This window comes from Rhinolophus sinicus, linkage group LG06, assembly GCF_036562045.2.
Source record: "Rhinolophus sinicus isolate RSC01 linkage group LG06, ASM3656204v1, whole genome shotgun sequence".
NCBI lineage: Eukaryota > Metazoa > Chordata > Mammalia > Chiroptera > Rhinolophidae > Rhinolophus > Rhinolophus sinicus.
The window spans coordinates 138292067-138315025 of NC_133756.1; the positions used below are offsets into that span (position 1 = coordinate 138292067).

The window sequence follows — 22959 nt, forward strand, 5'->3', positions numbered from 1 at the left end:
AAGTGTTTATACCGTTTGACATTTCTGCCAGCAGTGTATGAGAGTTCCAGTTTTCCATATAGTCACACTAATCCTTAGGATGGTCAGCATTTTGAATTTTAACTATTCTAATATATATATGGAGCTACCGCATTGTGGTTTAGTTAGTTAAAAATAATTTGATACTTTTGGGTCTTGATTTTAAGATTTAGGTTATAAAATTACACTCTTGAAACTTATATAATATAATGAACCAATGTCATCCCAATAAATTAAATTAAATTAAAATGAAAGATTTGTGAGATGGGCTGACAGCAGGGCTCCATCTAGCGTTACTGCCCACATACTCCACCCTGTGCACTGTGAATAACAAGGATTTCTATTCTGGCTGCTGGGCTACAATAGGCACTGTGTTTGTGTGAGCTCCTGACACTGTCACCTCTAATCCTTTCAGACGGTTCTTACCTCAGGCAGTGTCCTCACATACATGCTGATGGGGGCAGGGTCTGGGTCGTCCCTCTCTGCATCCTGCTAACTCAGTGTGGTACCCGGAGGCAGTCATAATACTCACTTCATTTGTTTCCTAGCTCTCAGGGAAACATTGCCTAACATCCATTGTCTCGAAATCTATTCCTTTATATATTTTGTACACTCTTTGATTGTTTCCAGAATAGGAGTAAAATCAGTCACTGTCACTCCATCATATTCAGAAGTAGAAGTAACTATACAATTAATTTTGACAAGGCTGGGTATAAACTCAAAACACTCAGTATACTACTATAAGACCAAACTTAGTAAAATTAGCTTCTGAATTATTGATCTTGAATGCATGGCATGTCAAAAGTCTGTTTTGTTTATAGATTATTTTTTTAACATACGTTTAGCTTTGAATTCTTCACAACATTCCACAAAGATGTCTCATTTTGGAAAGCATTTTCGCAACACTTTTTGCAAAAGCCAAGTATATTAGAGTTATTATATATATATATATATATCTGTCCTATTCCTGGCCCGTGCATTTCAAAGACATATGACAGCCTTAGGAACCCCAATAAATTTATATAAATGTTCTACTTTTACTTGGACAGATCTAGTAAAACACACTGGCATTATCTCAACATCCACATATGGCAGAGTGATAAACTGAAGAAACTGTCCAAGGAAACACTAAATCTAGGGGGCATTTGTCATCATGCAGTATATACACCCCTCTTTTTCTTGGTAGAAAAAGAGTATGTATAGGGACAGGTAAGTCTCAGAAAGTATTCACTTAGTAACTAGTATAAGGAAAGTGGAAAAGGCATAATAGCTTACAGAGGAGAGTAGTGCCTTATGGAACAATAAAAGAAATGAAGCCCACCTGGATGAAATATTTCATTTGTCTTGTATTTGTTCCTGTGGCTAAGATAAAGTGTAGCTACCTGTTTTACAGCTTAAAAATCAGAATTAATCTTCCTTCATTGGATGGAAATAAGCATTCTCTTTTAATATCAGTTTATATATTTAAACACCTAGAAATTACTTGAAGGGCAGTGTCAGAAATAAAAGAGTAGATTTTTACCAAAGAAACAAGCCAAGCAATGTAGGGATCGTCTACCTGCATGAGCAACTCGCCACATCATCTAGTAACTTGTCAATTCCTTAAGGAATCAATTACCACTTGTGACAAGTAATAGGAAATTAAACCTTCCATATTTATTGAAAAGTATGTGTATACATGTAATTATTCCTTTAATAATTTCAAGGATGCGTTTCATGAAATAAAAGTTGGTCCCTTCATGTGATAAAAAAAATTATATTTAAGTACATTAGCATTTTCTTTGATGAATTATTTTTATTTTTAATATTTTAAAATATGGGAATTGAGAAAGTTTTGCAACTAAGGAATTCAGTGATATTTGCACACTCATCTAAAAGCACTTGACATCACATTGTCGATTCCTATTATGTTAGGATTTGTCATTTAAGGTGAAATCACTAGATGGAAGGGTCCTACATTGTTTTTTTCATGTAATTCTAAAAATGACTCAACGTTTGAGTTAGCTTTATTCATAATAGTTATTAGTTTCTGGTTTTGTTTTATTTTTATTTTATTTTTTATTTTTTTCTCTTGTGCAACAAACATTTATTCAATACCCAGTATGAGCCTCAGACCATGTGTTGACACTGAGGCTACAACCAAAGTAGGACAGAAGATGTTCTTCTTGGGAGAGTCGCTATTAGACTATACATCAGAATCACCTAAAACATTTGTATAAAAGCAGATTTTTGGACCTCAAGGGGAAGCCTTAGACATTTACATGTTAACAAGCAATTCAAGTAATTCTGATTCCTAGGAGCACACTTTAAAAAGTTATTGCCCTAAATAAGTAATGGGTTAGGGGAGGGGGAGAAACTAATGAAGTGTGTGTGTTTGATGTAGCCTGTGCCCAGGTCCAAGGGACACGTGTGGTTATATAGATTTTGCCCTGCCCAACAACTAAGGACTGAGGAAGTGAAAGAGGGCTGAGTTCCAGCCCAAATCCTGACTCCTACTGCCTACCCTCTCCCCCTGTAACAGTCTGGTTTGCAGGATTGAATCTGCTCAAGAGGCTCCTTGCTCTCCTTGGCCTACAGGGACTTTAATGGGTGTGTAAGTGGCAGTTTCCAGAGCTTTATGCTTTTCTAAACCCATCAAACAATTTTAGAGAGAGATCTAGCAATTACAGTAGGGGAGACATTGACTTTAAGCTTCCAACCTAATAAGAAATTTATCTCCTTAGATAATACCCACATTTATTGATTTCTAGCCACACTCAGCTCTCCAAGAAAAATCAGATATCAAAGATAATAGAGAATTTGTATTTAAACCCAGCTTTATTTGAGGCTCAGTTTGCTTCTATCTTCACATATTATCCCTGCTCATATCAACCGTGTTGAATGAAATGTCTATCCCTAGGCTCCCTATGCATTAAGGAAAGCTATGGTTCTAATAAAATAATTCATTGCAAATATATGTTTGTAGAATAGACAAGCTTACTTTTGCTTTTAGAAAAGTCTGTTTGTTGCTTTGGGAATTTTCTTGCGATTTCATCTGGAGTTTTCTTTTATAGAGAAAGTATTCCTTTCCTATGAGGCAAAAGGCCTCTCCTCACTTTATTTTCCTGCCAATCACCCATGATCTGACCTTGAACCATCCACACTATGCTTGACTCTTTCCTCATCCTCTCCCCCATCTTCATTCAGCAGCTCTTATGTCAGCATCCTGAATGAAGCCCTTAGCATCTCAAGCTATAGCCACAGGCTTCTAATTGATCTTGTCTTCATTGTCTCTCTTACCATAATACATCCCACATGTAAGAGCTTAGTGGCTCTAACAGACTTTATACTTGTACAGGCCTCCTTAGGGCAAGTTCTGAAGTCTTTCCTAACTCCCATTCTAGCTTTGTCTCCCATTACATATAGTATGTGATGTCACATTATATAAACATTCTATGTTTACCACCCTGAGTCTCATAGATGTATTTCTAAAAAGTTAATGTTTGAATTTATTGAGTTAAAAAGTGCTTGAAGTATTTGTAAACAAATCTAGCCGAACATAAGTGAAAATCTTGTTCAAGAAAAATACTGCATCAACTGTGACAAACTATGTCCATGCAACACAATTGTGGCTAAGCATGGCTTTTTATTTGCTACTTTGCTAAAAGCGTGGCTGTTTCTGGAGCAGGGGAGAGCCACTATTAATTCCCCCTCTGCAAAGCCTCTGTTCTAACACTCTCAGAGGCTGTTTCCTGCCCTAGGTCTGTTTGTAAAGGAAACAGACAGCTGTTCAGCTGCCTGGCAGCAGCAGGCGTCTCTGTGGGATGCCTTCCTCTGGTAACAAAAGAGCTGGATTCCCCTGCTGGGTGTAATTTTATGAGCTCTGTAGGAGAATTTCTTTATGGTCCTTTGCTCTCCTGTACATAATATATACTGATGATTGTTATGAAAACCAGTTTTTATAGCACTTGGAGAAATCTCAGACCTTAACAATCACAGAAGTTTAGAGCCTTTGAAGACATATTGCATCTATCCACAAACCATCAAAATGAACACATCTTTTGTACAATGATATTTTCAATGATGTTACGGTGCAGGAAAATACACCCTGCCTATATCTGTTTTACACATTGCTTGTAGTGTGTTCCAGGTGTTACAATTAAAATGCACACTAGTATCATTTCAATGCCCCTGTCGAGCAGCCTCTGAACTGTAACCTGAGAAAAGAAGACACCAGTCTACTCCCAATTCCCTTCTAATAATGTCCTAGCCTATAATTGGTCTCTCTTTCCTATAAGAATAGTACCCCTATTTTCTTCATAGTTTCTGTGGTATTTATGTGACTGCCAAATGTAAACTGCCTTGATTGTATCCAATCAGTCTCCCTCACTAACTTAAAAATATAATGAAGACAGTATGCAAATGAAAAGAAGCAAAGGTAAATTGGATTTACACTTTATTAAAATCAACAATCCTTTCAACCCTGAAAATTGTATTCAATAACATCTTGTAACTGTACATTGTTCTTTATAAAATATCAGATAATGTCTGATTGAAAAACACTTGGACTATATTTTACATGTGCAGTGATTTATGAAACTTCTTAAAAACAACTTAAGATGGAATTTATTGCCTCTTATAGCCACTACTGGACCCGTGGCCCACTCTGAAAGACATCAGAGAGTAGGGATAGCACTGTGATACCTTTCCATTGAAAGTACTGGCTCACTAGTGGAATTCTAGTTTTCAGCTTCCCCAAATCTAGAAGTTGTGCTGGCAAGAAGTCCAATTAGGTCTGCTGCAACTGAAAAGCTCACCTCTTACAACTCACACTGTAGCTTGACTCCACGGCACACAAATACTTCCTCGGGGGCTAGAACCACTTCTAAGCAGAAATGAAGGTGGATCCAAACAGAATAAAAGGGAAGAGAGAAGAAAAGGGGGAAATGCTGATCCCTTAACATTCCCCATGGGAAAATCAGATGAAACAGTTGCAGGATCCATGAAATGATCTCATCCCTTACATTTACAAACTATAAAGTAATGTGATTCCATTGGGGGAAAAAAAATCATAGTACCTAAATGCAAACAGCAATCACTGGATTATTATAACCAACAGTGTGATTAATATTTTCTCTGTTTTCCTTTAAGGTGACATATTTGTTTGATAATGGTGGGACAGTCTTCTTTGCTATTTTTATGGCAATATGGGGTAAGTATGTTCTTCTATTACTTCCTCTTTTTCTGAGGCTATCGCTATGTTTCTTCATACACACATGCACATACACACACACAGACACACACACACACCATCTATCAATTCAACAGTAAAGTCTCTTGCTTTGTTTGCACTCTTCACACATTCACTGCTTCTTTAGAAATTTACCTCTTGATCTTCTAATCCTCTGATCCCTAAAGCCTCAGATCTTCCTTTACTAAGGTGAATGTTTTTCCTGCCAAAAGCAGGTCATAATTAAAAACAGCCTGAAACATACTAGAATCCAAATTAAGCTTCCTGTATTTCGATCATGAAAGTGATGCTCAGAAAATGTTTTGTTTGCTTAACATTTTCATTCATCTATTTTCTAACCTGTACTTCATATATTTAGAGATGTAGAATCTCTTCCATTTATGATTGAGCGATAATATCTAATACATAAATTCTGTTCTTATCTAATATCTTAAAACTGTAAAAATTATGTACAGGGATATGCTTTGGCTGACGTTTCTCACTGTGTTTCTCATTGAATTTTTGAAGTACCCAATTCATTAAGGCCTAAAATAAGTCAGACAGGTTGGAATTGCCGCATCCTTTAAGGAAAAGCAGTTACTTTTCTGGTTAGGGTCAGCCTTCCTAATATGGCCCTGTAGAATATAAAATTATTGTCAACTTGACAACCAAGGGACTGGCTATGCATGTACTGATCCAGGAAAGTAAAATGTAGTAGAATACAATTTTCTCACTCCCATTATCTTAATTTTCCGGAAACAGAAATTCTGTGCCATACTCATCTTCTAGCTTCAAGTCAAAAAAAAAAAGAAAAGTCATTTCCAATGTCCCTTCAACAGAATGGCAACTGTAATGTATGGTATTAGGACTACAGGGGGAGCGGTGAAGAGTCAATTCATTGCTTTTTGTCCAAAAAAAAAAAAGAAGTGAAAATGTAGTTTCCGTTCTCCATTTTCACTGAAGGATTTTTTAAATTTAATTACCCAGCAGGGCCATGGAGGCGAAATCTTTTAGTCTTCTTGATTCCACAAACATGTCTTACTCAGAAAAAAATAGACCAAAATACAAATTAAGGAGATTCAATACATGTTCAGTACAGCCAACAATGGTAAGAAAGGAAACCTTTGGGGTGATTTAGCCTCTCTTTCTGTTTCTGATACTGGTCTCATGCTTTTACAGTTCTCCTTGGCACAAGCCACATGACAGTGATCTTGCTTCAGCTTTTGGAAGATGGGATTGTGAAAAGGCCAGGGTGTAGGTGAACACTTGCCATCTGAAACCTTTTCCCCTTAGTTTTATATTGAGGTACGAAGTGGAGGTATGTTATCCATAGGAATGCCATCACGTGCATTTTCTCGGCCTGCCGCCATGGATGAATCATTCACATTTGAGCTGTAATAACTAGAATTCCCAAAACTCACATCGTAAGGTTCCGGTACATTGTCTAATCGCAGAACTAAAAAAGTAACCAAAAACAACAACAACAATAAAACACGTGTGTTATAGTGCCAGACTGAAAGATACATGCCCAGACATCTGCCATACCCTAGCAATTGTTCTAGACAGGTAAGTATGTCTATCTCTTATGTGGGCTTTTCAGGTATTTTAAATAAGTGGATATTTTTCAAGCCAATTTATTTCTAAGACTAAGAGAACAGTTTAACTTCCAAAATGTCCCTGCTGGTGGACCAAAAATAAAAAGAACTAAGGGAGAGATCACACCAAAAATGTACCACTACTTTGTATAAAAAGGTATAGAAAAATGTCTCTTTGACTTTTGATTCTCATGATTTCAGAGTCTTGTCAATATCCTGAGAATTTTCACTTCTGAGGTAAAAAATAATTTCTAAAAAGTGAAGAGTATTAATTTTAAAATCAGTGTCATTGTTCTAACAAGTATCTTCATATATTTATGGTTGAGCCATTGGAGATGAAGGAACACTACTTGTAAAAGCTTGTTTCCTTCTGATAGATCTAAGTTATGGCCTTGAGATTTTGTGACTAATGATATAGGATTTTTTTCTTTTTGAACAAGCAACCAATTACTATTTCCTTAACGATCTTGAATTTATTTTCAAAGAAATTGTGGCATGTATGAGGTACTTTTAAATACTAACGCACTGACTAATTACTAATTACATTAGTAAAATAATTATTCAGTGAAGTATCTTCGTATCCTACCTATTCCTTAAGCCAGGGGTGTCCAAACTATGGCTTGTGGGCCACTGCGGCCCGCAATCCATTGTTAATCGGCCCGCAGCAAATTCCAAAAATATATTTAGTTTATTTAAATAAACCGGGTGAGGCAATACGTACTTCACCTTGAATGAGTGGCCCGGCTGTTTGTGTATTTTACCACATATGGTAAAAAATATTGAAAAAAGTTTGGACATCCCTGCCTTAAGCCATCTGTTTACAAACTGGTCTCCCAGGAACCTTAAGGATTTGGGAGAAGTGTCATAAATCTGTCTTGCAAGAGTGAAATAGATGCTGTGAATGGGTTATTTTTTTATGCCTCAATCACAACATCTTAAATAATATCAATTTAATAAACTGGGCTTCTGTATGTAATTACAGATAAAGAAAAAATTCTGAGGTTTAATGAAAATGTTTGGAAACCTGTGTTGTTCAAAATCCTATCCTTTTATTTAGAAAAATGCCACCTTTTAGTTTATATGGATTGCTAGAAACCTATAGACGGAATTCAGTTAAATTTACAAATAGTGGATTTGGTTCTGAAAAGGAGCATATGTCAGTCATAATCTGAATTTATCAAAAATCAACAGGATTTTATCAATAGGACTAACTAGGGGCATGAAACTATTTTTATGATAGCAAGAACCCCTTGTTTAAACCAGGAAACAGTTGTGTTTTTGTTTGTTTTGTTCCTGAAGTATAAAAAAGGATGAGTCAAGCATTTGAAGTGACTTCATTTCTGTTCTAAACATTGTGTTAAGATCAACCTTAGTTCTTTATTCTTAGCAGTCACATTTCTTACTCATAGATATGGTTGTTCTTTTCCACCCCATAAGGGAAAAATTCCTGAATTGAGGTATTTTTCAACTTTATGTACCCAAATATGCAACTCTATAGAAATTCGGTTTTCGAGAATCATTAAAATAATTAATATAGGGCTACCATATCTGGGAAACTTTGGAAGAGCTCCAAATTAGAATATATCTCTATTCAAATTACTGCTGCCGAGAGATCCAACAACGGCAAGGAATGACTTTGCGGTTACTTGGTAACAAAACTCGCCAATTTTTTCCTTAATGTCATACCATTATCTTCCAATGCTACAGATATATTCTAGGTTCTAGGATTATTATTTAAAACCAATTGTCACGTAATGAGCAGTCATTTCAAATACTGTCAAAATTTTACTCGCAGGCCCATCATTAGTTGGGTTATCTTATTTGAGAAACAGAGTAGATTGGAATAAATCTTTGGTCTGTTTCTGTCACATGTATCTCTGAATCCCTTCTAGATGATGTAGTAAGCATTAGCATCCTCACTTGATTAAAACTACTGTATGCAGGTGAAGTTCTGAAGGTTGTTTTTACCTGGTTCATTTCTATCGTCATAAAGTCGTCGATGGGAAAATGAATTGGTTTTCCTCTTTCCACACAACAAGTAGCCAACGAGACTAAGCAATGAAGCACCCAGAATAGCACCTAAAATGGCCCCAAATACTACTCCAGTATTTCTATTCTCTAGAAAACAAAGAAAAAATAATTTACAGGTAAGAAACAAAAATGATTCAACGAACAGAAACATATACATGTAGACTTCCTGTGTATCAAAGAGTGCTTAACAATATTTTTTTTAAAAAATTAGATAACAGTGATTGTGTCTGTGTGTGTTTTATAAAATACTGAGTATTTGAGATATATTGGCAAAATATACTTCTTGATAAACAATACTTTAAATTTTGAATTACCTTGAAAAACTTCTAAGTCTTAGTTTTGTAACTGCGTCATGACTTATCAACACAAATAATATTGAAATGCCATACCTATGCTCTGTTAAGATGTAATTTCTATGTTGAATGCTATATAATGTTTAGTCAACTCTGAAGCTTTTCTGAACTTTAATGATGAAATGAACTTTGAGTGTATTTCTATAATAATTCAATAGTAAAAAGCTAAGGGAGTAAGTGGGTAATAGAAAATTAATCCACAAAACTCCAAGTGAAAAGGCACTATAAGGAAAAAGCAGTATATCCTGATAGGATATTTTCTAGTACAACAAATGACCAGAGCAAAATGTTTATAATGCCTTGCACATCAGGAACAGATGCATGGGTCTGAGTTTAAGAAAACCCAAAATTTAATTCGGTCATCCCTTTACTGAGTGCCTTATTTGAAGACTGTCATCAATAAACTACTTACTGCATCCTGAACTCATATTTAGTGTATTTTATTTTTAATATATATTTTTTTAATTTCTTCAGAAGCTTAGTAGTAATTAGGTCACCAAGTGGTCTTACAGAGTCTCTGATTCTGTATGAAACCCCATTTATTAAAAGAATTGAACTTTGCATTGGAAAGTTAATAGCAAAATTATTACTACAATAAAAATGAAGCAAAGATAACATTTTTATCATTAAAGAGCAATGGTAGGAGTAAATACTCAGTGTTCTCAATATGTATGTTGAGTTTCGAGAGACAAAAGAGAGATAATGTTTTTTAAATATTTCTAATGGTGCATCAGAATATGTATGAACGAAAGGATGTGATAAGATTACAGCTAAAATGAAAATATGTGTACATAAAATATATTGGTTGCAGTGCTGTCCTAAAGCCTAGATTTCAGAATTTTAAGTTTTTCCTGGTCACTAGCAACCACTTTCAGATAGGAATTTGTATATATTATTTGGTATTTATATCATTAATTTAATCTGTAGTATTGAAAATTGATGAGTTCATAGGTGAAAAACAAGTGTTTTGTTTTGTTTTTTTAATTTCAGGGAAACAGAAACGTGGTTAGACCTGAAAAAATAAAACATAATGAATTTTCATTAAATACTACAGATCTTATTTACTTTATGTTTCAAAGCTTGATGTAATCCAAAAAAATGAAACAAAAATGTCCCCATAATACAATTTTCTTGTGATACAGTTAAATTTCATTTTTATGGTGTTCATTAGGTACTAAACTAAAAATTGAGGAGGATTCCCTTTTGTTGAGTTTATTAACTTTTTTCAAAATATAATTGTTCTGTTTTCCTGTGATTGCTATGTGGTATCAGATAATTTATAAATTCATTTATTTCATTCAATTTTCAAAACCCACATGCATATATTTTTAAAGTTCAGTTGTACAGTATTCCTAAAAGTATATGAAATTTCTGATAGTCTCTAAGATTCAATGAAAATTGTTACACAGTATCTCAAAACCATGTCACTACGTGAGTATTTCTTTTCAGCCTAACCTACTTCTCATTTTGTCTCACGGTCTCATCATGTTCCCATACAGTAGTGACTAGTTATGCTGACTTAAGTTCCAAAATCCCTTCACTATTTCCAATGAATATCACTCTTTCCCCTAAAAGCGAGAACCATCTGTGCTATGGCAGTCCCTCCTTTTTTCCGGTATGGCACATTCCTTAGCTATAATCTGTATGACTTACTTGGAGGTTATTTCACACAAAATGAAAGTTAAATCTGTTTATATTTACCTTCTTGGGGGTCTGATGTATTTGGAAAGATTTTTGAATTATTGGTGAATTTTAAGGTGGGCTGTGGTGTCGTTTCCTGGTAGGGGGTAAACCCCCCCAAGGTATCACCCGTTGTGGTCAGCCATCCATCAGGTTCCGTCGTCATGGGGTTCACAGGGATGGTGGTTGGTGCTGTAGGGGGGGTGCTACCTGTAAGGGAACTGTTGTCAGTAGTTTTCATGGTATCATTGGCTGAAGACCAAGTGAAATTTTCTGTAGATACAGCAGATGTAGCATTGGGAGGTGCTGAGACGGACACAGGATTTCCATCTGCTACAGATGAGTTCTGAGGCAAGTTAGACACAGAGCTATTGATCAAGGGAGGACTTGTGGGAAATGTGGACGTGGGTCTCGGACTCCTGGAAAAGTCTGTTGGCAAATTACTGATGAAATCTGTTGTTCCGTTGGTTTTATTTGATGAATCCTGAAGAGGGGAATTACTTGCTCTAGGATTGGAGGTTTCTCTGTCTTCTTGATTTGATTTTAAATTTGTTGCATTTTCCAAGGAAACATGTCCGTTTGCCATTGTTTTTAAGTCTTCTACAATGTTTTGTGTTGTTTTTACTTCCAGACCTTCTTCCCCATGGCTTCCAAGCAGTAGTAAATTAAACAGTGTTGAAATAAACAGAATTTGGGCTGAGGTCAACATCATAGCCTTCTTTGGTATTGGTGTTATTAAGGGAAATCTGAAAGAAAATAATAACCATTTCAATTATTAAATGAAGTATTGAGGTTTTTAAAAATAGGTCTACATTTTTAAAGTGATGAAAATCTAGACACATAATGCTGAGGTGATAATAGCATACTCTTAATTCCAAAAGTTTGTTTTCTGTGATTTATGTACTAAACCTGGAATAACTGAGTTCTATTTTGTATATAATATCTTTTTTCTTCCTTCTTCTGGGGAAATGCTATGCAAAACTTTGTCAAGCCAGACACCACTATTCCACTATTTAAAAGATCATTTAGCTTGGGAAAGTGAAAATAAAGAAATACACACACACACACACACACACACACACACACACACACACACACACTATATATGGACGGCTAAGTAAATTTTTAAAAAATATTATAGATATAGTGCCTGTAGAGCAGGCTGATTTCTTCATCCTATTTAAGAAAACATGTTCATTATGAAAATGTAATTTGGCATATTTATTATGAAAATGATGTTACTTAATATAAACTAAACATACCACTTTAAAGTGAGTCAGTCAGGGCCCCACTTGAAAAGATTTCATTAATACCTCATTTGAGTTATTTGTATTTGAAATTAACATCCCTTGTCCACAATACTTTTCACTTCATGATGCCATTCTTTCTATTAATTTCAAATTAGGGATAATTGGAAAGATGTAGATTTTATGATACTTTTAAATCATATTTTCTTTCTTTTTTTAATTAAAGTTTATTGGGGTGACAATTGTTAGTAAAATTACATAGGTTTCACATGTACAATTCTGTAATATATCATCTCTATATCACATCGTGTGTCTACCACCCAGAAAATCACATTTTCTTATTGTATAAAAGAAGAATCTTGTTGGGAGTGTGTGTGAAAAAATTACCTAGCTCGATAGTTGCAAAGTTAGGGTTTGAAACCATCATGCTGATCTCCAAACCAGGCACATCATTTTGCCTGTTAAGTGTGTAAGTGCCACAAGTTCTTAGAATGGAGGACATGGGGGAAAGATTTTTGAAATTAGATTTATATTAAAATTCTGGCTTCTGTCACAAATAACCTGTGAAAGATAATCATCATAACAGTCACTGTAATAATCATACTGACTTCGCATTGTAGTGCTGAAGACTGAAATTATTCAGTTAAAAGTACTCTGAACAATATCTGGCCTACAGTAAGGAGTCAAGAGATATTAATTCCCATTTCTTCTTATTAAAACCTAATAATATCTCTGTAAGTGTCTTACAGTTTACAGACTTTCCACTATCATCTCACTTGATCATCACAATGATCCCTTGAGACAAAAAGAATAGCTGGTACTATCCCTGTTTTGTAGATGAAGAAACTGAGGTTCAGAGTGGCTAGTGATAGACGCTAGTAAATGGAAGAGGCAACACTGAAAGGCAAGTCTACTGACTCCAAACTCATTAGGTGCTAACATTGAAAGTGTTTTTAATCGAAAATGTTATTCTTTAAAAAAATGTATTAGACTATCCCTGCTCAAACAATGAAGTCTGAAAACGCGTTTTATATTCTTTGAATTGAACCTTAGAGTTTACTTTTCACTAAAAGCCTCCAAGATGACTGAGATAAGAAAAGGGAGAGTGTGCTACAGTTATTACTTAGGTCCAATATTACCAGCTGTTTCTTAAAAGTTCTCCCAGAATTTTTTACAAATAACTTTCAACCCTGATGATTTTTCATTAGAGCCTGAGGAGCTTCTAAGTACTCCCTCTGATTATCTTTCGGTTTTAAGTACCCTCCTCTTTGCTGAATGATTTCTTATACAGTGGCACAACTTAAATATATCTATAATACACCCTGATACAATTTTTTTCTTCAAAAGCTTTTAGCCAGCAGTTGATACCTGTGGATTCCTAAGGTTTTAGCGATACAATATCTCCCATGTTCTAGGCTTATCACTTAAGAAATACCTACTTAAAAAGCAAGGCAGGCAGACATACGAGAACTTTCACAGGGATATTACTTATAAGTATCTCCAACCTAAAATCTACCAGTAACAGATGGGAAAATAAACTGCATTATAGTCATACATAAAAATTAACAAACTAGAGCTCGGTACAACAATATGGGTGACTATTACAAACATAATGCAGAGCTTAACATGCCCGTGGTACTGTGTGATTCCATGTATATAAAGTTCAAAAACAGGCAGAAAACTAGAATGTTAGCAGTCAGGAAAGTGGTTACTTGTGGCAAGGAAGGAGATGGTGTTGATTGGGTGGGCATGGAAGGGGCTTTTGTGTGTTCAGGATACTGTTTCTTGACCTGGTAGGGATTGTATAAGTGTTTCTAATAATTTTGTTTCTTTATATTATATTCACTTTTCTGTCATAACCCAAAAAATTGACTTAGATACTAAAAATTGTTAACATAACTGGGAAATATATTACTAGTATGTATATATTATATCAGATACTTTGCATGTTTTCTCTTTTAATTCTTTACCAAAAACAAACTAACAATGAGGAGAGATTAATGCTGTTTTACAGATGAATAAATGAGGCCTGTCTCTCAGACACACAAGGACTGAAAGGGTTAGGATTCAAACCTTGGCATTAAAGCTACTGATCACTCATCTCTGTAACAAAAGTCACAACGGAATATGGAATCTGGTACCCAGCTGCTTTTTAGAACTTTTTACCATCAACGTTTTCTTAGCACAGCCTCTCCAAATGTTATTATTTTAATCAGAGCAATTTATAATCCCATTTTTTTAAACACTGGAAAAATAGGGTCTTCTCCATGGAATACCCCTCCAACACACTAACTATCCTAATTTAAGAAAAATCCTAACAATTATCTCTGTGGTTTCTAGGTGGACGCTGTTACTGTGTAGTTAGCAGATTAACATTACCAAAACACAAATGGTTATCCCCAGGACCTGTAGTGCACCAACATTTCATTAAACTGATGCCGCACCTAGTACATTTAAAATACAGTTCCATTTAGTTTAAAAATACTCACATGTGCCTTTTCAGAAACATCTTTCTCCTGTGAACTGTCAGGTTCATGGCATATATCATATCCTTTTTCATTATCTGCTGCCACTGATCTGATTAGTTTATGAATTGTACTTGGCCACCTGTCTTACTGTTATGCAGTTGGATTTGCTTTCCCTATCCCTAAGCTTTCTGGTTATTTTCTTCTAATGAAGAGGTCGTGGGGCGGGTGGGGGAGCGTGGAAAATGCCCCTTAGCTGTGCTAATTTTCTCATAATATTACATGAGGAATGTGGTATTGTGCATTCGCTCCCTTCCCATAATAGGAACCTGCAGATGGAGTCAACAAAGTGAGTTTTGTTGTTCCTGTTTCACTTTGCCTGTAACATTGAACCACCAAGGGGATCTCTCTACCCTTCACCCAGTTTTTGATTGCAATGTGAAAACCTAAGGTATCAACCCCCCAAATAAGCCAAGCATTGATACTGCCTATAATTTATCTCCAGGGAAAATACAGGGAAGAGAGGGGTAAGACGGTATGTTGTGAATTCTATTTGCAGTTTAGTCCGAAATTAATACAGGTGTGGGGAAGGCTTTTGTGATTATTCATTTATTCTTGCTATCCCAGCGTGGCAGCAAGGGGACAGCGTAGCTTCTGTTCCCTGTCTTCTAGGAGAACCAGGTTACAGCTCTTACTCAGGTCCCTTCATCTTAAAGGGATAAAAGCAGCCGGGACTTAAAGCCACAAGCTATTCAGAATCCCAGCCCTGGACTTTTGCTGGAGCAAAGACTGAGCAACTTCAGTTACATCCGATCCCATTTCTGAATTGAACAAAAAGCATGTTATAAGCAGCAAAGACGGGTAGGGGTGGTACGGAAGCTCCAGAGAACCATAAGAGAAATCTGTAATCCTTCTCTCTGTACTTTCCTCTCAGCCTCTCTCCCTCTCTAGAGTTCACATACTTAAACTATGTTGCATCCTTGTTATGTAAAGCTAAATTATGCTGACGGATGGCATGCTTCTTTGTGTCCAAGTTCATCTGTCAACCAGGTGCGGTGTAGCAGCAGAGAGAACAGGGGCGGAAAGAACAGTGAGACTGTAGTGGGAGAGAAAATCCAGAGAACCGGGTACCATCATTTGCCCTCCTGTTCTCTGCCCCTTCTTGCCCCAAGGTGGAAAATCCTGAGAGGAATTTTGAGGGTGTAACATAGGAACAGAGCGAAGATCATTACACACTTGAAAAACTTCTAAGATTAGAATTAGTATAAAGGGAACAGAAAAGGGAAGGAGGATTTCCATCCACTCTGTGTTTTCTTAGCACAGATTCTAAGCCTGTCTATATATGGAAGTGTTTTTATTGTTTCTAGTATTTATCAACTTTTAAAATATACTTGAAGAGAGTGTGAGTTTCACTGTTTTTGTTTTTGTTTTTTTAATAATTCCTTTACACAGAGAAAACAAACACTATTTCTCCCCTCTTCGGTGTTGGCATTAACAAGTGGTTTCACGTTACTACTTTTGTACAGAGGGCTGCAAAAGGTGGTGAGAAAAAAAAAAATTGGCTATTATGGGAAGCAAATCCACACTCTCAGTGCATAATTTTGCTTCTCCTTAAATGCATAAAGTCATTATTCTGCCCAGCTTTCCTGTTGTAATTGAGTCATACCTATTTCATGCCACGCTTTGAAAATAAGGAGGTATTCTGCTTTGTGTCAGGTAATCAGCTCATGCAAGGGAAGAGAAATGCTAGTCATTCTGAACTCAATCAAAATCAGAAATTTTAAATAAAAACATTGGTTCAGGCCTAACTAAGAGGATAACTATAAAAACATGTTTCTGTAGCGAAATAACTAAAGCGTATATACACTGTGCTACTTCTCAGTTACTTTTGATCACTTCTTGTTATAGATCTCAGGCTGCAGAGTAAGACAGATGGGTTTTGTTTGTCTTTGTCACAGGAAACTCAATCTGACATGTAGCCAATATCCCAAGCAGACCTTGAGTGTTACTATCAGTGGCCTCTCCAATCTTGGACAATATTTTGCTTTCTTAAAGGAAAGAGCCACAATAAATGAGGATATAAGGAGTTATGCCTCTATAAATGCCTCTTTTATGAGGATTTTGAAAGAGTGAAAAGGCTTACCCAGCCATAAAGTAGGACTGTACCTGAGAACCTTAGGCATATCATTACACTTTTATTTGTTTTATAAAGAAAGAAAAACAAAAAGAAAAGAAAAAAACATGACTTTCCTTCACACACACAAAAAAAATTTTCAAAAGTTTGTGAACTTCATCCTAATTAAAAGACTGAGGTATACATAAATCTAGGAAAAAATACGTAGAATGTCATACTCCCTGCTAACTTGGACATTCTTAATCATAAACTTCAATACTGAAATAATTAGGTGAAAAAGTGTCAAGTTTAGAAAGAGAGAAAGACTGTGTCTTCAAAAGAAATATTTTGGACCCAAATTCCCAAACATGTGGTTTTCAGCCCTCTGTCAAGGTTCACTGTCTGTAGAAACCATCTCTATGGATCAAATAGAAAGTGTGTAAATGGTAAACTGATATCCCTTTAATAAAAACAGCCTTACATAGCCACAGACTGAAAATAATTTTAAGAAACTTTATTCACATCTTTGTTCCATGGGCTGTCTTCTGTAGCAACTGACTTAGCCTTTTAGATTTCCAGTGAGTGGGAGACATGTGCACATACCATGCTAAGTAAAGTAATTACATACACGACATTTTGCTAACTTTTTAAGAATGTCTCTGGGAATATAATTCAATTGTATTAGAATTTTTTTTCAAAACTATCATAGTCTAATGCTTTAGCAATGACCTTTAAGCCCAAATGCATAATTTAAATCTAAAATTTCAATTTGTATTCATGTCACAATTTCTACTTTAAATATTTTGAAACTTTTACTAAGATGTGACCAAAGGAAATTCTCTCTTGTAGTTATGGTTTGTTTAAGTTTTTCATTTTAGCTCTTCAGCTGGTTTCGTCATCTAGCAGTGTTGGCAGTAATTCTTAAAGTTAACTCACTTAACAGTGCAAAGGCTCATTTGGAAGGTAACTGCTTAATGAAACAATTACCTGGCTTTATAAAGGTCTCCATAGCTACTTGCCAGATTGTTCTGTCAAAAGTTGAGCCCACTTTATTCTCTTTAAAAAGTAAATGAAAGAGAGACAGACAGACAGGCAGACGCACAGGTGGGGGAGGAGGGATCCCATGTAACTCGGCACCCAGGACACACTTACCTTTGGGTCTAGGAGGTGTTTACAAACAGGAGCTGAAATATCACAGCTGTCCTGGCTGGAATGCGTCTGCTGTGCATTAGAGAAAGCAAATGGGTTAAGTGTGATGACGTCCCACTAAGCAGGAGGGAGCCAGAGAAACAAAATTAGGTGGGGCTGGCTGTATCTCGCTTGTGTAATAGAGCACCCAAGAACCTGACTGACCTGCTTCTCAGCTGTCGGCATGAAGATACTACTTCATTCAGGCCTTAAAAAAAAAAAAAAAAAAAAGTAAGTCCAACCCTCCAGCTTTCATAGGTTGGTTGTTTTGACTTTGGGGCACGCTAGTTGGCTGTCTTGAGCAGTGGCAAAACAAGCGGCATTCATTTTCTGTCCTAAGTGAAAAAAGGACGAAGACTTTGGTAACGTCCCCTGGTGTATCAGGAAATTCTGACACTTGCTGGGTTCTCCCTTTGCAGGTGAGGAAACCAAAGTGAGTCATGCCTTGCACCTGTTGCTATGTGCTGGCTGAGTCGTTCCCCTGACTCAGAAACAGATCTTTCCCATAGTAGGATGTCCTACTTGTATGCTTCAAACCTGAATGGAGAAAATGTAGAGGGGTCAGTGGTGCAGGGCCTTGTCTGCAGTCCGCTGAAATCAGTTTTACAGAAAATTACACTTAACACAAAGTGAATTATTGTGTATTGAAGATTCTCGAGAAAGCTGTGAGCTTTAAGTTAGAAATAATCACCAGCACTGAGCTGGGGTTTCTTGCTGACTTTTAAGAGTTTGGGGAATGAGTATCTGGGACCTGTCTGAAAATGGCCATATGATCCTGAGTCCTCCTGGGAGCCTTCTCATTAAGTAGTTTCCATCCTGTGTTCTGTTTGCTTTTACTCTCAATTTAGAAGCTGGGAATTTCAGAAGTGCCCGGGTAATGCTTGATTAAATACTAGAGTTGAATAACAACCTGGCATACTTCCTTCACTTCCTTTCACGGCTTATGAAAGGGAGAAGAGTGAAACTGCATTTTCTGGGATATTCTGCACATCAATATTTGGGGACTGGCGCCAAGGTCTGTTCAGCTCAGTGTGCCTGAGGTTCATGCTTAGTTTCTGTTGTGCAAGGAGATAGGTTTCCAGTTGCTGAGACAGAAAACGAAACTTTAGCTAAGGTTCAGGAGCTTCAAACTGAATGCAAAGAATCTGCCCAGTTAATTGGCCCCAGGAAAGAACAAGGTAATTCTATAGTTTTAAATTTTCTGAAGCCCAGAGGCCCCCTCAGAGTTTGATTATAAATTAAGCCAACCCCTCAAAAATGGTCCCTCAAAGGATATTTAAGCTCTATCTGCCCTGGTCTGAAGAAAAGCAAGCTAAATTTAATCAAACAACGGGTTACTAAGCAATGGCTTAGTAGAATTCAAATGGTTATTTTCAGATTTGCCAGTTACTAGGAAAAAAATTCAACTGAAAATATTTTATGTCTTTACCTAGAGCGCAAACATGGCTTGGCAGGATTGGGTGTACCATACCCTTAGGAATTTTCAGGTGTGTGTGTGTGTGTGTGTGTGTGTGTGTGTGTGTATTACAGAGGGTGCCAAAAAAATTTAGACACATATAAGAAAGGAAATAAAAACTATTAAAATTACACTAATGGTAACCACTTTGAGCACCTCTTGTAATTGCAGAAGTCAAATATGACTTGTAGTCATCTTTTGTTATCGGTATATGTTGAATATTACTATTTTAATAGTTTTTTCCTTTCTTAAAATGTGTACACATTTTTTCGGCACCCTCTGTATGTATATATTTATATGTATGTACGTATGACCATCATTACCATTTTCTGACTTGCCCATAGTAATTGTGGCCTATGGCATAGGCCATAATTACAAGGCACTATTGCTACAATTCTCTGCTTTCACTGCTGTGAAAGTCAAAACTCATCTTCCATGGCCCTGTTTTCTGAAGACCCTAGCTATAGCCTCAGAGTCCTTTTCATCATCGTCCTCCTGACAACCACACAAATTGATTAGAGCCTCCCTAGAGGTGGCCCTATTTACCTGCCCTGTCATGATCGCATCTGGAAGTGAAGTTATAAATGAAAGCTATGCATAAACTTACTATCTTAGTTCCTACTTTGCTCACTTACTTGCCAGCAGAAACCTTTGTGAAATCACCGGAGTTGGATTTAAAAAATAATTTTTTGCCAAGCAAACAAGTCACACTGAGATATATTTCCAGGTATATACGTATCATGTTCTAGGAAAAACCAATCCCATTTTGGACCTTGTTTCTCCAGAGTAACTGGACAACAAGGGACAATACCTGACAGTTTCATCAGCCAAGCCAGCTGAGATGACACACAGTGAAATGCTTACATAATTTTTTTTGTTGTTTTATTTACCTATGATGGTGCCTTTTATCTCTCACTCACCAGCTGCTTTACACCCATTAGTTAAGTCTCACAATACATACTGGAAGAAGAAACACCTTCCTTTTGTCTGAAGTAGTGGAACTACTTGCAAGCAGATTTTCCAGAATGTGAAATCACATTGTTGTCACTGATGGATCTGAAAATAGAATCAGGAAATAGTTTGGGACCATGTCTGAAATAAAATCAAAACATTGTTCTGGATCCAACATGGTATCTTTTTTACAAATTTTATAGTGTCACATACCTGATGCTGATGTCACATATACGAAATTTGTTCTCTTAGGTCAAATTCATTAATAGCAGGTTATGAGTTTGAAATAGGATATAAATTGAATTCATATTTTGTCTCTACATGGACAGTTTAAGCAACGAAGAAATATTTAACCACTAGTAAGATAAATAACGTGGTTATATTCTTTGAAGATATTTCAATGATATTCTTTATAAATGCAATGGAAATTGATGACTGGAAAATGTCTTTGGGGATGATAATAGTTTTTTTCAATATTCTGTTAGAAGATAAATAGAGGCATCACTCTCAGAAATACTAACAGTTTTTTAACATATAAGCTTACCGTTTGTCCTATTAGTCATATGGTGGCATAATATGGTTTTCTTTATTTCACTATAACTTGTAGAAAGGTTAAACATTCTATTTTGGTGCTAAAGGCTAAGACTATGCCCTTTGCTAAGCAGTTGTGACATAACATATACATACAAGGTGTGATAAAAAATACAGTGAATGTTTAAATTTTTTAAAAAATCATTACAGTAAAACATACAGTGCCATTAATCCCCATCAAAATACTCCCCCACTGTTCGAACACACTTATCCCATTGTTCTTGCCCCTTTCTGAAGCAGTTCTGGAAGTCCTCTTTCATGAGTGTCTTTAGTGGTGCTGTCATGGCTGCCTCCATGTCTTGAATTGATTCAAAACATTTTCCTTTCACAGTCATTTTGACTTTGGGGATGAGCCAGAAGTTGCACGGTGCCAAATCCAGTGAATAAGGTGGATGAGGACACACCATGATGTTTTTATTTGACAGAAATTGTCATACCAGAAGCGATGTGTGACATGAAGCCTTTCCGTTGTTATCACAAACTACAGTGAATGCTGCTGCTGAGTGCCATCCAACGGAAAGGCAGGGATCTTCAATACAGGAAATGGCCCGTCGAACTTAGTAACAGTGTGTGACAAGTTTCAGCTTGTTCAGTGCAGTAAATTGGGTGTGAGCTACAGTTGAGAGAAGATGTGTTTTAAAGTGAGACGTAAATCATCCTCCATCATGACAACGCGCCATGTGACACATCATTTCTGGTATATGGCAATTTCTGTCAAATAAAAACATCACAGTGTGTCCTCTTCCACCTTATTCACTGGATCTGATACCATGTGACTTCTGGTTCTTCTCCAAAGTCAAAATGATTAAGACAAAAAACTAGGAGTTGATGCTAAAACCTACCTCATTGTAGTAGGAAGTAGCAGGTACCCATGGATGCCTGAACCAATTGAACAAAAAACAAAAAGCCCGTGGTCTCCTTAAGAGATGGTTTTATAATAAAATCTTAGATTTTATATTTAATATTCATTATATTTTGGAATAAATGCTATTATTCTATTAATTGTAATGATAACTCAAGCTAGATTGTTTTTTAGAGTAAGAGTCTCATGTTCACAGATGTCTTAAATAATTTTAATTTCTCTCTATATTCTTTGTTCTTTCAGAGAAGTATGACAAGATAATCAATAAACACATTCAGACATAAATATAAAGTATAATATTCCCAGGTAGAAATAGAATGGAAATAGATTTAAAGGCCTGTCTTATCTCCTTTCCCTGCCTCAGTACTTACTGCCATTTAATATACTCTCCCTTATTTATTTTTGTTATTTATTGACTGTTCCTATACTGGAAAGTTCATGAAAGCAAGCATTTTTTCTGCTTTCTTCATTGCTTTATTCACCAAGCTAGAATAATTCCTGGCATAGATTAAATGGTAAATAGATGTATAGATGAATGAATAAATAAGTGAATGGATATGTGAACAAATAAACATTTAACAAGAACAACAAAAAATAAGTGAATATCCTCAGCATAAGACATCTGCAAGCTCGCTTTTCTTTTACCTATAATGTTCTTCTCGTTTTGGGCTCATTCAGATTAAAATATGTTTGTTTGTTGTTTTTTTCACTTAAAGATATTTCTTGGACATCTTTATATGATTATACATATAGATCCTTGAGCAGTTTCCTTTAGCAGGTGATAAGAGAGGAGCTAGTTCTCAAGAAGAATTGATTTACCTAGGGGCACATAAATCTTGTTATAGCAGGTGATGATATAGAGGCTATGGGCACAAGTGTAGATAAGTGGGTAGATATTGTTTGGGTGGATAATTTCTTTTGAATACTTTTTATTTTTAATGATGAGGTAGAGAGAAGAATTGCAACTTAGAGTGATAGGAATGTAGGTGCTGGATGTTAAAAGAGAGAAGAGAAAATAGGATCCACTCAGGGATCCACTCAGATCAATTTAAAGTTAGACAAGTTATCCAGCATAGCTATGTTTTTCTCCAGTGCTGTTTATATTCATGAGTACAAATAGACATTAGATAGGCAGTTGTTTTTAACCAGCATCGTATTCACACTATGGGCTTATGACAAACTGATACAAGAGTTAGAGAG

General features: G+C 36.0%; 2 protein-coding genes across 6 annotated transcripts in view; one reads left to right on the plus strand and one right to left on the minus strand.

Moving 5' to 3' along the window:
- ANO3 (anoctamin 3) overlaps positions 1–22959 on the plus strand; it is a 331459-nt gene that overhangs the window by 265382 nt on the left and 43118 nt on the right. For all 5 annotated transcript variants that reach the window (XM_074336148.1, XM_074336149.1, XM_019749178.2 and 2 more), the window contains one exon: positions 5149–5209. In XM_074336148.1, the coding sequence (XP_074192249.1) occupies positions 5149–5209 (61 nt within the window). The remainder of the gene's footprint in view (positions 1–5148; positions 5210–22959) is intronic.
- Positions 4437–18002, minus strand: MUC15 (mucin 15, cell surface associated). The gene is made up of 4 exons (XM_019749181.2): positions 17864–18002; positions 10908–11632; positions 8791–8940; positions 4437–6683 (listed from the first exon to the last, which is right to left on the minus strand). Exons 2-4 carry the CDS (start codon positions 11596–11598, stop codon positions 6523–6525), a joined length of 1002 nt encoding a protein of 333 aa, XP_019604740.2. The 5' UTR covers positions 11599–11632; positions 17864–18002; the 3' UTR covers positions 4437–6522.

What these genes read in the sequence shown, in the direction of transcription:
- MUC15 (XM_019749181.2), bottom strand. Translation starts at nt 11,598, where the DNA reads ATGATGTTGACCTCAGCCCAAATTCTGTTTATTTCAACACTGTTTAAT. An exon ending in TACATCAGACCCCCAAGAAG is followed by an intron (nt 8,941 to 10,907) that starts GTAAATATAAAC and finishes TTTGTTTTCTAG; the next exon opens with AGAATAGAAATACTGGAGTA. An exon ending in TGACGATAGAAATGAACCAG is followed by an intron (nt 6,684 to 8,790) that starts GTAAAAACAACC and finishes TTACTTTTTTAG; the next exon opens with TTCTGCGATTAGACAATGTA.